Raw genomic sequence first — 15,881 nt, forward strand, 5'->3', positions numbered from 1 at the left:
GAATGAATTTTAAAACTGCATTTGTAAATTATGTCATAACGTATGCATATTGGTACAAAATCAATTTATCAAATTTTAATAGAAACGAACGAATAAATCAGTTCAGTATCAAAACATCTGGCTAGATAAAATTTACATGTTTGTATCTTAATTTCTTGCTTTTTAGTCTTTTATTTAGTTTTATGTACATTGTGATCTTTTCTAGAAGCTGATCAAGAATGACATGTCTTCCCCTCAACCTTGTTTATGCGAATCTCTGGTATTACAACACAGTCACTAGATTGTGATTCCCAAGAATCATGGAAAACTTTCGTCAACCTGCTTGTAACATTTTAATGACTAACAATATATTTATTATCAATATCTATTGAGTAGATATTGGACATCTAAGCAATTCAGTATTACCTGGTATTAATTGTTCCTTTTTCATTGTAACTGCTTTCAGAAATTGTATGTTGCGTCTGATCGTGTGATATCGCATCCTGTTCCATATCTGTTAACTCTATTACTTCTGAAGCTGAACGTTTCCTTTCATCAAAGACCATTCCTGCAACTTCTCGTTTATCTATAACTTCATTAACAGTTCAATAATAATTACTTCATTAATTATCAAATCTCGCCGTTTACCTTTTGCAGTTCTTGTTTTTGCCGATCTCTTAGATAAAGCTGGTAACATTCTTTTCCATTTCAGAAAGGACGAGTCAGACAGTTCTTCTCTTTTCTTCACTATTTTAAATAATTTCCGTCGTTCCTCAGTACGTTCATGACGCAGTTGTATCTGAGCAAAGTCAATAATTAATAAATTATCAAACTTTTACAATAACTAAATGAATAGATGCACCGACAATAAAAAAACAGATGTATACTTTTTTAATCGAACTAAGGCAGATCATTTAAAATTCTAATTTGATAAGTTCATAATCAGAATATTTCTATCTGGTAAATAATTTTAATTTTTCCATTCGGGAATTATAATTTGATAAGTACCTTTAAATCATTATTAGCTTCTCTTAAAGAGTTAGTTAATGAGACCATGTAATAAATAATGAGTATCATAAGAACAATTAGTGGAATTATTATGCCAGGTGAAGCAATGTAATCAAGGCACCTGAAAATGTTATAAAACAAAAAAATGGTAAATAAATGTAGGTAAATATGAGATATTCTTTCTTAGTTCCTTTTTCAAATTTATATCTTTATTTAAATAAAATATACTACAATACCTGTTAATTGGATCAGGGAGAGAGTCAGTGAGCTGTTTAGTTGCTAAATGGTAGATTTTCTCGTAACCAGAGAATGGACCACAATCCCAGGATGGTTTAACCCAAACTATGGCGTAGCCAACAGGTAGAATATATAAACATAACATGGTTAACAACAGAGCATAGTAAAAGTTATTGGACCTGCAAAAATTAATACTTTATAATAAATGAAATTAATAGATGCTAAAAATAAAGAGAACAATTTTTTAAATACCTAGAAGCCCGAAAAACTACTTCATGCGGCACATTACAGGTAAGAACAGCCCAGGATCTTAAATACATAAGAATTCCAAGTTTTAGAAGATTCAGGGCTGTTAATCCTGGGCTGAAGAACATCCCCATCCAAATAATTCCTTGATTATTTACCAAATGAAGTATATTTTCAGCAATCTTGAAATCACCATACTGAGGAAATTGCTTTTCTAGATCCCAACACCAACAATTATTCATGTATCGTACAAAAACTGCACGGAAGAAATCTATACTAAGCGTGGACACAATGCTGAGTATCTGTGATAAATAAAAAAAGTATTAAAAATATTTAAAGTAAAAAATAAACATTGAAGAATATTAAAAATTAAATTCACCAAGTCCATGACGGTGAGCTTAGCAAGTTCTTGACCAAACATCGTTTCCCAGCACAAACGACGAAGCTTTTTCTGATTCGGTGAAGAGGCTAGTAGAAAAAATATTCAAGTATAAAAGATATAAATTTAAGATTAAACGATAATATTTTTAAAAGTATAGTATACAAATTATACTTTGTTTATACTTGTATTCTGTGTAATTGTTGTGCAAATCTTTTCAAAACATTTTGTGACGTAGTCCTTTTCTGAGAGAGGTATTACACCTTCATGTAACGTTGTCGAGGAACGATCGATAGTAGAAATTTTATCAGTACTTTCTATCCTAGATTCTCTATTAAATGTAATCGTGTTCATCGAATATTCAGTGTTTGTATTCAATGTTGTAATCACAGAATACTCAGATGTATCATTTATTTGTGATGACACGGATGATAATGTGATAAATTCTTCTGTCTTCGTGGGAAAAGTTTCATTGTAATCTTCAGTAATGATACTAGAAATAGTATTTGTACTTGTACTTATATTATAATCTCTTTCTTCAATTGTTTCGCTATAAGCTGTAGATTCGTTAAAGAAAATACTAGTCATAGAAGAACTATCAGTTTCTTCAGTGAAATTTGTAAAAGAAATTTCTGTGAGATTTTCGAAGATAGTGAAAATGGTGGTTGCTTCAAATGTATCATTTTGTTCAAACATTTGCGTTGTAAAATTTGTCTCTTCAGTTATATTTTCGGTGGAGATGGATGCAGATTTGTTCAGTTCGTTTGATGTAATATCGTCGTAATTATCGTATGTGTAATCCAGAGAAGAATAATCTCCGACATTGTATATTTCTTCCAGGGATTTTTCATCGAGTATCGGGTTCAGATACAGGCTCGCGGGTAAGAATGAAAACGGTGGCAGTGCTAAATTATTCGATATAAAGAAATTGTTAATGTATATTTATGTGACAACTAAACGAATTAAGACAGAAGAAGACAAAAGAAGAAATATAGAGACTATAAGATTCTGTCCATTAATGTAGCTGCAGTCGAGCTCCTTTATCTAGAATGAAAAATTATGTAAAATATTAATGATGATAAAGACATACTTGTTTCGGGAAGTTCACTTCTATACTGCATTGCAGTGACATTGTTTGCCAAGATTAAACTTAAGGATGCTAATGTCACGACCTGTTGTGATTTCTTCATACTATCATCACATTCAATAGATATGTATTTGCAGTTCTTAATTGTTTCCTGAACATATTCTAAATCTTGCTTCTGTAACATCAACAAACTAGATATCTTCTTGAACCTCATAATTCAATAAACATATCATTATATAGATACAGTTCACTTGCCATTGAATTGATCTTCTCAAACAATGCGAATATTAGTGAATAAAAATTCAATAAATTGAGAACCATTATTCTGCGAAAAGTCAATTCAATCATCAAATTAGTAATTATAAAATTTGAAACTAAGATTCCTAATAGATGTATCAGAAAAAAATTGTTTATAATACTCACCGTGCAAGCTGCAAACGCAGCTGTTTCCTAGGATGATAGCTCTCCAGTAGTCCCAATATCTCAAAGATCGACGGGAACACGTACGTGATCAGGGACAATACGACCGTAATTTCGTTTTGACGCCACCAATTGGTCTGTTCGAGTTGCTCAGAACTTCGTACGACCATCTTTACCACGGCATACGCTGACAATCCAAATAATGCAATCACAGATGTGTTTACAAAGATCCTCATTGATATAATCCTCCAACTAAAATTTTCCAAAGCATTAAATTTATGAGGCAAAATAATACAATTACAGGGATCCACTAATTTAATAGAAGTGAGAATAAATGTAAGTAAATGAATTATTTGCATTAATATTGCAGGTATTTGCAAATGTAAACTAGAATAAGTTTTATAAAAATGAAAATAATATAGAAAAAGATATGTATAATGAAGGAATAACTGATTTTATAAAAAAAGAAGATATTGTAAAATAAAGCAGTAGATATTTCTTCGAGTAATCTTACTTCCTTTTATCTTTTTCTTTTTCAGCTTCCTCCAACAAAGCTTCTTTAAATCCAAGAACGATGCTCGCCGTCCTATTGTGCGCAGTTTCAGTATTTCCAATCATGAAGTCCCATCCAGTGAATAACTTCCAAGAAAACACGCACTCGTCGTCTTTCTCCGTGAGTTTGCTCAATCGTGAATTTTTTGCCATTCTAAGAAAACCGTCAATATAATTTTTTGTAGAGAATTAAAAATTTGATTTGTAGATAACCGTACTTGCGTAATATGGCGACGAAACTGTAGATATAAATGACCAAATTGGTGACAAAATAAGCTAGAGGTAATCTGTAACCGCTTCCAGAATCTTGATTCGTGTACCAGCCATAAAAGAACGGTGAGTACCTTAAGATCCCCTCGAATTCCCACAGAGTTAATAAGTGCTTTGATTTTATCTTCTCCTCATTGAGCATTATCTTCCGCTCCCCTGCTGCTGCCCGGTCTGCTATGAGAATCTGTCGCGAAGAATATCTGACAAAATTTGAGCGGCTACTTTTCTTCGTAATAGGATTTCAACTTCCTTCAATTTTTCAAATCCAAGTTTTCAAGTGCAATAAAAAGTTGATTGATAAAAAGTTGAAACTTGAGTGATTTAAAAATGATGGAATTATAATAATACTCTCCTTTAAATTATAATGGAATGTCATACAAATTATATCACATATTTTTCAAATGATCTCGAATAATCTCCAATAATAATTATTTAGTTAATAGTAACTATTATATTACCATACCTCAGGAATGGCTACAAAAGCAGTAAGAATAACTGTCATGACAAGATTAATCCAAAACAACCAGCGAAGAAAGGTAAAATATGAAGCCACTGCTGAACCAAAATGTGATTCGATTTCCTTTATACGAAGTTCCCATGGCACCAACCATGTTTGAAGATTAACCATCTCTCTCCGACAGTATTGCCATTTCTACAAATTAAACGCTGTCAATAGAAAAGATCTATATGTACCAACAGCTTTTTTAAATTATTACCTTGGTAATGAACAGGGAAATCCGAGCAATAACGTCTTTCGTGCTGCGAGTGTGAGCCAGTCTTTCCTGAAGAACTCCCTCATGTCTTCTAACATAGGATTTTGCTTGTCGTACTAATTTAATTTTTCGGCAAAGTGGCCAAGCTTGTTGCTTCACTCCACTCAACACTTCTTTGTGCATTTTCAACTTTTCAAATATCTGTTCTTGACTTCCGCTTTCTTCAATGGAGATCACCGTTCTGTACAGGTTTACACGGATACTATCTTTATTTCTTTCCATATTAATCATCATTTAACATTCTTTATATGTTTATTTTAAATATTTTTAGTATTTTAATGTATTATATAGTATTTAATACTTGTAATATTTCCATACTTTCTATTTCTTTTATTCAAATTATTTAGTTTTTAATAATCACTTTTTAATTTTTACAGGGATAATTCTTATAATCGATAAACTTAACTATTGAAAGTAATATACTAACTCTCCAGAACTTATAGTGTAAACGGAAGATCTTCGACGTAGCATGGCTTCAGCCTCGGCGTTGAAAGGAGAGGATGGACGACGTCTCCGTCTGCTTTGTCGCCGACTAGAACTCCGTCGTTGCATGATCTCACATGCTGAAGCAGAATATTCATCCTCGTTGGCCTCTTCCTCTAAAATTCATTAAGTATTCACATTTTATATCTATAAATTAAATTCCCTATACATTTATTATATTATGTATTACATATATGTACGACTTTACAAAAATTCTTAAATTTTTTCAGAACTCTTAAAAACTTCTTACTGATCCATCTACCTTCATACAACAATTAATTTTTATGTAAGTAATAGAATATTTTGACAAAAATAGCGATTTATTTCTCTGATAAATTTGTTGTGATAAATTTGATAAATTATTTTCTACAATGAATTAATATGGATCATTAAAAACATCATTCAGAATGATATGAATTATATTAGTAAATGATTTGTTTAATTTACAAATACAGACCAGTTATAGAGATTCTCTGCATATCGGTGCAGTTCTTCACGTCAATGGTATTTCTCTCTTCTTTCCTCGCTTGATTTGAGCAACTTTCCCTCTGATTACCCTCGTCTTCGGTGACAACAAATGTAACTGATCGTTCAACCGATGATTGCAGAGAAGTAGCTTCCACCTACAGCAGAAGGCAAAACCGGGAAACTAGTTGCATGAATTTCACCCGTAAATCATCCATTCTCACGCCACGTACTGTGCACACAATAGGCACAAGCGATTGATTATCGAATGATAACGTCGAACTCAATTTTAAGTGTATAATTCTTATTAAATTCCACGTCCCTGTTGTAAACTCCACTTTAGAAAACTTTTTCATTGAACGTATCTTCTAAGGCTATTAATTAGAAAAGAAACTAACACTTTTATTGTTATATCGCAGAGGAAGCTTTAAATGAAGAAAAAGGAAATTTGTCGATGATAAAAGACACCAACTTGGATGTTAATAAAACTGGAAGATTGCAAGTTAATAAGACGATGATTAGAGATGAAGTGAGGTCGATGGATAGGAAGGAACTGACATCGTGTCAATGGGAAAGAACCTGGTCATTCCCTGGTGAAACCATCCCTCCGTTAAAATCTATAAGTTGCCTGTAATGCTTGCTTTACTCGATATCGGGGACGTCGTGTTTCCGTCCACGACGCAAATCCTCGAAATCACGAAAGGTCGTATATTAGGAGCAAGTAGATACTTCGTTTAACGATCAGACAGTTTGTTAAGTATATATCGTGATGGTTATAGGACAAACGTGTTTTCTAATGATGTTCCAATTTACCTTCAGAAAACAAATAGTTTTAAGAGTTAACTTTAATAGGTTTAAATAGCTTTAAGACAAAGGAGATGATTTGTTTCTTATATAACATTATCAATAACAAATTTATAAACAAGATTCTTTTATCATTATGCTATTATTATATTTATTTGTCTTACACTATTATTATAAAAATGATTGATTCCTAAAATCTATATTATTATTATAATTCTTATTAATTTTTAAACTCATAATGTCCTTCTATCTTTTTTCTTCTTTGTCTCCTTTGTAAAAGTAAGAAAAATATAGAATTTACCTTATTTATAAAATAATCAAGTATTGAATTCTAAATGTTTATAATTTTTATTTTCAGGAATATGGATTTCTTGCATGGATCAATCATCGATGGCAAGAGCTTAACAAGATGTCAATGTAAATATTCAGAGGCACGAGGTCACATGCGACGTGCCGCGCCCTAGATACTCATCGTGCTCACGTATAACTCACATTCTTCACGTGACCCCACCCTGCGCTTCATAGATAATCATTCTTCCTTCCTAATCTCGCGTCGCGTAGCACGCGAGATCTGTAGACTCCTGAAAATCACTCTCTCCCTTTTCATCTACTATTTACTCTTGGGACCCCCGAAATGAGATTTGTGAAGAGCCACGAAACGCCACGTTATCGTTATCAGTCATTTTTATGACACACCTTCGTAAAAATGAGTCATCTGTCTAGAGAAGCAGGTAATTTAAACAAGTCTTAGAATTGAATTATATGTATGTATCATTTTAATCTATACCAACTGAAATTTGAATCTAAATATGACATATTTCCGATCTTTTAAATTTCAAACTTTTACGCTTTCTCATTATATATCACACATACCTATGTTAATATGTCATTTTTAATATTGCATATAATTGTATTGTAATTGTATTTTTAATATTGCATATAAATATATTATTTTATTGCTTTATTTTATTATTTAAGAAATTGTGTTGAGTTTAGTAGTATTCCATTGAAGATGATTACCGTAGTCTTTTCTCAAAACTAGTACAAAAGACGCAGTTATAGGGACTAGCATTAATGTGGAAATACGTGTGCAAGAACTTCACTTTGCAAAATTAATTTGCTAATTGGTAGGGGTATAATCTTATTAGTCACTAAACTATCTGAAAATTTATCGAACCCAATGACAGCTTTGATACTCACGCAATGTCACTCTTTACCGTCGACAAACACATTTGTTAATTAAACGGGCGTAACACAAATAAAAATTCTTGCTTTCTGTTTTTTCAATCTTTTAATTGCTTTTTTGTTCTTCAAGATTAAAGGAATGTATTTAATTAATTCTTCATTGTAGTACAGACTCTTTTATTTATTTCAGAAAACATATGTTTGAACCTTACCTGCAGAGAAGGTATCGATAATGGTATCGATTGTATTCGAGATCGAGACGCAGTATTCGATCTTAAAATTCCAGAAATTTTCTCCGTGGATTCCTGTTTCGTACTTTCCTCCATATCTATATTCACAATTGAAGAATTATTTCACTATATTAAACTGGTCAAATTGCCAAATAAAAAGAGAAACGGTGATCTTTCGCGGTTTATTCTTATTGGAAACCAATCATTACATCCGCAAAATTTTCAATAAATTTCAGTTTATTAAAATTTAATCGTTACTTCACTAAAACTTTAAATGCTTTTTCTGAAGATATTTCTTGTTATTTTTATTATTGACAAACTTTAAGCTAAGTAACACATCAAGTTAAAAAGTTTTACTTATAAATTTTATAAATATGTTTAAAAAAATTTTTATGAAAGTTTGTATAAGACAAAATACAAGTATGTATATCTTTCAAGAGTTAAATTGTTCTGCTCTTTTTAAGGTCTGCTAATATACTGATTACCATAAAGGCAGGAAAGTAGGAGCACTGTCAGAATAGTGAGCTACACAGCATGATTACCCTATTAATACTGAAACATACTAACACGTATTAAATTGCAAGCCATTAATAGTATCAGATACAGTGGAAAGGATATCATCATTTATGAGGATATTAAATGCATCCTGACTGTAAAGGTAAATTAAACACGTCGATATTTCACAGAGCATTTTATTTACTGGCCATTGCAATTTTTAAATATACTTTCTGATGGCTTCAACGTTTTCATAAACCAATTGTTTATCTTAATTTATTTTAATTGCGAGTTTAACATGTCAGAGCTACATATTTATATACTCTTCTGAATTCAACATATAGATTTGTCTTTTTCTTTTTACGTTCATTAATTTTTCCATACATACAATACAAAAAGAATTTTCTTCCCCAAGAAATATGTTGGATAAAATTTATAAGAATTAACACCAAATTAAATCTGCATCTTTCTATTTTACAGTACAGAGTTCGACTTGTAAAATTAGTTATAGATGTGTAATAAGTATGTACAAGAATGATATACTTTATATACACTTATTTGTCACACGCTGATCACAAATTGTTTGCTCGCTTGTTGTAAATACACTTTATTAAAAGCTCTACTCTTTTGGCACGAGTTCGCCAAATCTAAAGGATACACTAAATTTATACTTTCCGCTATCAATGTCTGATTTTATCATTCGAAAAAAGACTGTTAACAACCATTTGGAACTGTTATTTCTGTTTGTTACGTCGATAATTAAAATCCCACCTCCTATGAACACTCTACAGCGTTTATAAAGAAAACAACGCATCTACACGCTTCACTTAGTCCTTACATTTAATAATAAGCTTACTTGGGCAGAACTTTTGTGTGTAGACAATGGTTTTGGTTATATTTAAAACCAAGAATAATTGTAACAACAGTTAATTAATTTTGATTGCATTATAATATAGACAGTTTATATAGCGGCCAAACAATCAACTCCAAATTAATTCGCGATCCAAAACATACTACAAAATATAGAAAAGAAAACATTATTTTTTATAAAAAGCGTTCTACCCAAGAGATGATATGTTTAGTAGACAGTACAATTTTTCAGAAACTACTCTGGAAAAGATCTTTTATCACTTGGTTGTATGTCTCGCCCAGGTAGTCCTGTGCACTTCGGACATTAGATCATTTCTTGGAGGCAAACGAGCACTGGTTGTGCGAGACGGCGGTGGACCAGGAGTTCTTAATATGGTAGCCAAGTTTTTCTGATTTTGTAAACTTTGTTTATTCGATGCTTGACCGTTGGAGTTTTCTTTGGTTGGCGATTGCTTAGGTGTTGTATCTAAGCGTTTACCCTGAGGCGGAGGATCCAACACAATTGGTGGAATTTCGTCATGCAGATTGATTCGATCCTGCTTACTCTTTGTCTCCTGAACTACGTGGCTGACGTTCCTTTCGCCTGTACAGGGTAAAGGTTTAATAAATGTTGTCTTCAACTCCGTAGTCTCTGAACTTCCGATATAATTATCTACTTTGTGCGTCATTATGGGTGATGAACAGAAACTGTTTGGTTGAGAAGCTCTTAATGACATGGAATTCGGAGATAACTGGGCTGAGCTCTGTAAATTAAAAAAAATTGTACAAGTTATGTATATTTTGCTGAATTTCGTTAGAATTAATATTAGAATTTACTTACGGCTGGCCTATTATTAGGAGGTACAACAAGATTGGGACCCATTGTATAAGGAGAAGGCGTGTTATAAGGTGACCTTTGAGGCTGATATGGACTTATGTTGTGCAGCCTTTCTAGGAGTTGTGTTTGAAACTGTAACTGATCTGCTGGACAACTATTTCCTTGTATTCCTATTGTATTCAAACCTCCAGGGTATAAGGAATCTGGTGGATAAGAGTAGTATGGAGATGGTGGATCCAGTTCCCATGGTGAACTTTGGCCTCCTGTTCGTTGGCACTGTTTAGAAGGTAATGATATTAAAACATTCTTCTAGAAAATATGTAAAAGAATGGATAATTAGAAATATTAATGTTTAATACATTCAAATATTCAAAATTTTCACTTTTTAATTATCCTAGCATTTTCACATTTTATAAATTTAGTGAGGCAAAAATTTAGAATGTGAAACGTTAAGGAAGAATGAAAATAGTTGATTACCTGAAATTCTACATTTTTAATTCTGATGCATGCTTTGTAAGAATTCAAAAATTGGCAACGTTACCTAGCATTTGTTGGTAGCACAAAATCCAAAATCCCGTGCGAAGACCTGTTACATAACATCGTCACACCGGCGCTTAGCACGATTATTGGATTAGCGATTTAGCTTTAACGTCAGCATTAAATTGCTATCTTCCGGCCGAGCAATCTAGGATGAAACGCGTCGCTCATAAGCAATACTGTTTTCACGTGTTTCAAAGTTTAACCGCTCATACAGTTTCCTTAAAAGGATTAAAAAGTTCCTTTGTGAAATATGCTTAAACTTATCACGTATACTTAACAACGTCTTTTTTCCATCACAGCGTTTAAATTTTGTTCCACTATTTTTTGAGCAATTACTATTCATACTAAATAAATTATAAGATCAGATTTCTTGGTGTAAATGGTATATATCCATTTGCGGATTGATACTATTTACATTCAGGTATCTTAATTATGTTAAAATATAAAATCTTTCATGAACGCAAAACAATATTTTAAAAAACATAATCATGAATGTGCATGCAAAAAAAAAACTAGAACATTCAATTTGAATTATAGCAAATACTTTTAAACATACATTTAGTCGTATTTTATCTAAAAATAAAATGACAGAACGTAATCAAGTGGTACAAACAAAGAACAATCGCAATTTTAATAAATGTAAAAAGTAAAGAAAAGCACGCATTCTCAATTCTACAGTAAACAAATTAAAATACTTGTAACACATTTCTTGATACAAAAACAGTCTCGCTTGCTCGATGACAGGTGCAAAATATAAAAAATGTGCATAAATTGTTTTATTAAGAAGATCTCTAAAAGATGCGTCAGTACAAAAGGCATTACGGTATAAAAAAAGAAAAGAAAAACAGAGAAAATACAAAATACAGTGCTAAACGTTAATTGGAATGCAACGTTCGCAGGCATACGGCTTGCTGGCTGTTGAACACTCGTGTCATGGTATTCGGTAGAGCGTTACCTGGCCGAGGTTCGACAGATCAGGAACGGTGGTAGTTTGTTGCATCGTCGCTGAGCCAGGCAACTGAGGCTGTGAAGTTACGTGACCACTCGAGATTCTTTCTTGCTCTCGAAGATGGCCGACTAACGCACCTATATGCTCTAGAAGTTCTTTGTTTTGCATCAGCAATTGATGCGTCCTGGCCTAAAACATAAAACATAATAAATATTTGGTATCATGTTTAATTGAGCTTGGCAGTATGTATTAACAGTAACAAGTAGTTATTATTATCTGTTGATAGAAGATAAAACACGACATGATATGAATGAGATATAGACATAGATAAAACATAAGTACTTAGTATTATATTTGATTCAGCTTATCAGTATCTACTAGCAATAACAAATAGCTACTACTGTCTGTTGATAATATTTACAAAATCTAAAAATATATACCGGTGTCTCTTGATGTTTATTACTGTCCACAAATTTTTTTACAAACTTTACAAATTTTATAAACTTCGCTAATGCTTGCTTGTAAATTATCAATAAAATTAGTAATAACTATCTGGTCTAACATGTGTCAACATTTATTAACATTGCAAATCGGTATTTTCTATTGTCATACAAACAATATTAATTATGCTTATCAGTACTTACACCTGCTAGTATATATTTACTCTAATTACTTTTACTATTACTTTACTTTATTACGATTATTTTTTCAATTATATGTATGTATCTGATAACCTTAATTAATATCTATACAAAGCAGATGATAATACGTTAATTCTAATACTGATAAATCAATATTTTCAGATGTGACACAATCGACAGACGGCCTATAAGCAAAGCAGCGCATCATCACTTACTTGAGCTTCGACTCGAGCTGCTGTTTCAGCCGCGAGCTGATCCTGAAGCAGTCGCGCATGGGCAACAGCGGCTCTGGTCTGTTGGCTCTGTTGCTCTAATCGTTCTCGCAACAGTTGAATTTCGTGCTTCAGAGCAGTTAATTCGCCTCCAACCAGTAAGCCTCCGCAATCGGAGGTCACCGTGCCCTATACATGAGATTAAATTATTAATTATTATTTATAAATTATTAGAGAATTATTTATAAATCTACTTATGTCCAATGTATCTTAAAAGAGAATTTTAAGATAGACTAGCGTATTATTAATATTATATGACGATTCAACTTACCGATGGCGATTGTCTAATAGGGGAGGTAGACGCTGTGGTCGCTGGAATTTCATGCGTCCTCAGAAGGCAAGGAACGGTCGTCTGTTCCGGTACCGAATCTTCTACGTCCCCTAATAGCGATATATCTAAAATACAATATAGTTTTTAATTTTCATTTGGAAAATTCATAACGAATAAACTGTAGTCGTTTATGCAATTTCACATTTTTATGAACGTAACTAAAGAAATGAAGGTAGAAATAGATATTTTTAAATTTCTCAAAAATGCATAAACATCCATAGTTCAATAATGAAGAAGGAGAAATATTACATTTGCAAGAATCTTTTAACTTTATAGTTTCCAACATTATGAGAGAATTAAAAACAGTGTAAAGAATATTATGATTCATTAATACGTCATTAAATGAAAAACTAATTGAGAAAAGTAAATTGCTTTCTTTTTATAGTTGAACAGAAGTCGGGATGTTAAACCTTTATGCACAGAAGACGGCGACGGTTGCGACTGTTCATTCGGAATTTCGTCTTGATCCTCGTAAACGTCACGATGATTCTCACCGTGCTCCCTCTCTCTCTCTTTCTCCCCCCGGTCCCGTTCTTCCGTGGCGTTGTTTAAACTTAATTTATGGCACACCTCGAAAGCCTGTCCTACCGTTCTGACCACCCTCATCGCTTGACTCTAACGAAATCCAACTTTTTCAATTGAACGTACAAGTAAGTATAATATTTAGAGGTGACGAGGGCTAATTGTCGCATAGCATGCAGATATTAAGGCGAATTTGTGCCTGATCATGAAACTTCAAGTACTGAAAGATCAAAATTCGACGCAAGCATGTTGGAACTTACAAATACTTTAGAGTTTTAAGGATAATTTCAGTCTAGTGAAAAACATAATAATTTAAAACGTCAAAAGTCTGGGGATTCCGAATTTTCAGAAGATTAACATTTAAAATCCAAGTTGCCAAATTTTGAAATAATTAATTTTAATCTTCCAAAATTCAAAATATGCAAATTTTTGAACTTCAGATTTGTAAATTTCCAAATTCCTGTAAGACTTTTGCATCTCCAAATCCTTAAATTTTCAAATTTCTGGATTTTCTAATTCATAAACAATTAAATCTCTTGATCTCCAAATTATTGAACCTTTTTATTTTTAAATTCCCAAATGCTCAAATTTTGAATTTTTCAAACATTTGCGTCTCCAAATATTTCAATTTCGAAAACATTAAGATTTTAACGTTCCCCTAATTCCTTAGTGGGGGCTTCTGGATGCTAAAATATTCACTCGCCACAAACTTCAATCTAATTCTAAACTTAAACCTAAACCATCTGAACTGCATTCAAAAACACTTTGATATAGCAATGTCCCAATTCCTACCAAACCTAATCTCCACCAAACTTCATTTCCAAAATCAAAAAGTCCAACTATAAACAAAAAAAAAATCAAAAAAAAATACAAAAGGAAATGCTATAAAAAATTTGACTCCATAAATAAAAATTAAAACATATAATAGTACAATTTATTCCTGCACGATGTTCTCCATCGGCCACGACATCTCGTGGCTCTTCTCTACTTTTCTTTTTTCATTACAGGAGCGGGACAACCTTACCCCATAAACGGCGTTATTCGTAAGCGTACACCTTTACCTCGAGCTCTTCGAGGTCATCGTTCTCCTCCTCAAAGGGGTTCTCATCGAAGCTAAAATCGACGCTTGTGGTCGAATGCATCAACTGAAGAGGCGGAGGTTTTGTCTTTTTAAAAGGTTTCTTCAACTTCAGATAGTTGAATATTTCAGGTTCCTTGAACGAGAGTTTCTTCCTGGGCTTCGGGGTGGTCTCGACGCCAGAAGGACTAGCTGGACCGGAACTAGGGGACACTGCTGTCTCAGAGTTCGTTTGCTTCGAGTTCTTCAGCATGGTTGGTACGTGTTGCGCTTTTATGATGAGGATTTATTCAATAAGTAACACTAATACTTTTTTCAGAAGACACTGTATGTATACGTATAACATGGTGGAAGTTTATGGTCCTCTTATGGAGTTCATTTTTGTTCTACATTGAATGGCATGTTTCCTTTTATACTCTTATCTTTTTGGATGCATTCAATAGTGAGTTTATTGTAAACAGCATGCTGTAATTTGAGGACGGTGATAATAGAATAATTATACGGTGAACGAACAATTTTGGTTTATGGAAATATTTAATTATAATCGCAAAGGATTAATTATTAATAATAATTTATTATTAAATTCTTATTTAAAAGAGTACATACCTATATCTTGAGAATACATTTAGAGAATATGAAAATTTTGTAACTTTAACACACGGACTTCGACTAACTTTAATTATTGCAACTAAAATTTTACCCGCCATTAATTTTATGAACAATATTCTTCACTAAAGATATGTTTCTAATTCTACTTAACCAATTCCAATCCAATCATCATTCCCGCCCTAATTTACATCACAAGAGATAAGCAATTTAACAAAAATTCAATTTCCAGCTCTTCCCAGTTTAAACGCTTTACAACTTCTCTGTGCAATACATATGCTAAAGCTTCGTTTTCAATTTCAGCGAGTCAAACGAATCCGATCATCGAGGTATTACCATTCTCAAAAAGTATCTAATCCTCGTAAATGAAACGGGAACTCGAATAACCGCGAATCATGATCCGTTGGAAGCGATAAATGGTGTAACGAAATTTATTTCAAATACAAGCGCCGGCGAAGAATCGATATTTACGTGTTGTAGCGTAGCTGGACGATTCCATTTATAAACAGCCGACCGGCCGGTGTGGACCCGACAACTGGCAAACTCCCCGATAAATCTTGCTCTTGCTTTAGAAACTATTACGGACCAGCGTCGTTAACGGAGCTACACGAGAGTTTATTTGCTCTGTAGCATGTACAACCG

At 32.7% G+C, this 15,881-nt stretch overlaps 2 protein-coding genes and 1 long non-coding RNA gene across 10 annotated transcripts in view; 1 reads left to right on the forward strand and 2 right to left on the reverse strand.

The window, feature by feature from the left end:
• Positions 1-565: 565 nt before the first annotated feature.
• On the reverse strand, positions 566-6,049 carry LOC139995550 (transmembrane channel-like protein). Its single transcript, XM_072019160.2, has 15 exons — positions 5,892-6,049; positions 5,379-5,550; positions 4,895-5,132; positions 4,642-4,830; positions 4,127-4,362; positions 3,871-4,062; positions 3,360-3,608; positions 3,192-3,261; positions 2,940-3,111; positions 2,035-2,754; positions 1,850-1,938; positions 1,477-1,772; positions 1,224-1,403; positions 988-1,108; positions 566-778 (listed from the first exon to the last, which is right to left on the reverse strand). The coding sequence occupies exons 1-15, from the start codon at positions 5,911-5,913 to the stop codon at positions 566-568; spliced, it is 3,159 nt and encodes a 1,052-aa protein (XP_071875261.1). The 5' UTR covers positions 5,914-6,049.
• A 20-nt stretch (positions 6,050-6,069) lies between these two features.
• Positions 6,070-8,327, forward strand: LOC139995592 (uncharacterized). The gene is made up of 4 exons (XR_011802011.1): positions 6,070-6,602; positions 7,062-7,434; positions 7,682-7,836; positions 8,079-8,327. It is a non-coding gene; the product is annotated as an uncharacterized lncRNA (long non-coding RNA).
• Positions 8,328-8,796: 469 nt separating this feature from the next.
• Positions 8,797-15,881, reverse strand: part of LOC139995453 (carboxyl-terminal PDZ ligand of neuronal nitric oxide synthase protein) — a 39,398-nt gene continuing 32,313 nt past the window's right edge. For 3 of the 8 annotated variants that reach the window (XM_072019036.1, XM_072018994.1, XM_072019001.1), the window contains exons 2-8: positions 14,617-15,098; positions 13,444-13,648; positions 12,974-13,098; positions 12,646-12,831; positions 11,796-11,978; positions 10,304-10,576; positions 8,797-10,226 (exon numbers count right to left, since the gene is read on the reverse strand). In XM_072019036.1, coding sequence (XP_071875137.1) covers positions 9,741-10,226; positions 10,304-10,576; positions 11,796-11,978; positions 12,646-12,831; positions 12,974-13,098; positions 13,444-13,648; positions 14,617-14,886 — 1,728 coding nt within the window. In that variant the 5' untranslated portion in view covers positions 14,887-15,098 and the 3' untranslated portion in view covers positions 8,797-9,740. Of the gene's footprint in view, positions 10,227-10,303; positions 10,577-11,795; positions 11,979-12,645; positions 12,832-12,973; positions 13,099-13,443; positions 13,649-14,616; positions 15,234-15,710; positions 15,853-15,881 lie in introns of those variants that run through there. The other 5 variants (XM_072019019.1, XM_072019028.1, XM_072018985.1 and 2 more) reach the window with 4 other exon arrangements.

Source organism: Bombus fervidus, chromosome 2 (assembly GCF_041682495.2).
Source record: "Bombus fervidus isolate BK054 chromosome 2, iyBomFerv1, whole genome shotgun sequence".
In the NCBI taxonomy this organism is placed as follows: domain Eukaryota; kingdom Metazoa; phylum Arthropoda; class Insecta; order Hymenoptera; family Apidae; genus Bombus; species Bombus fervidus.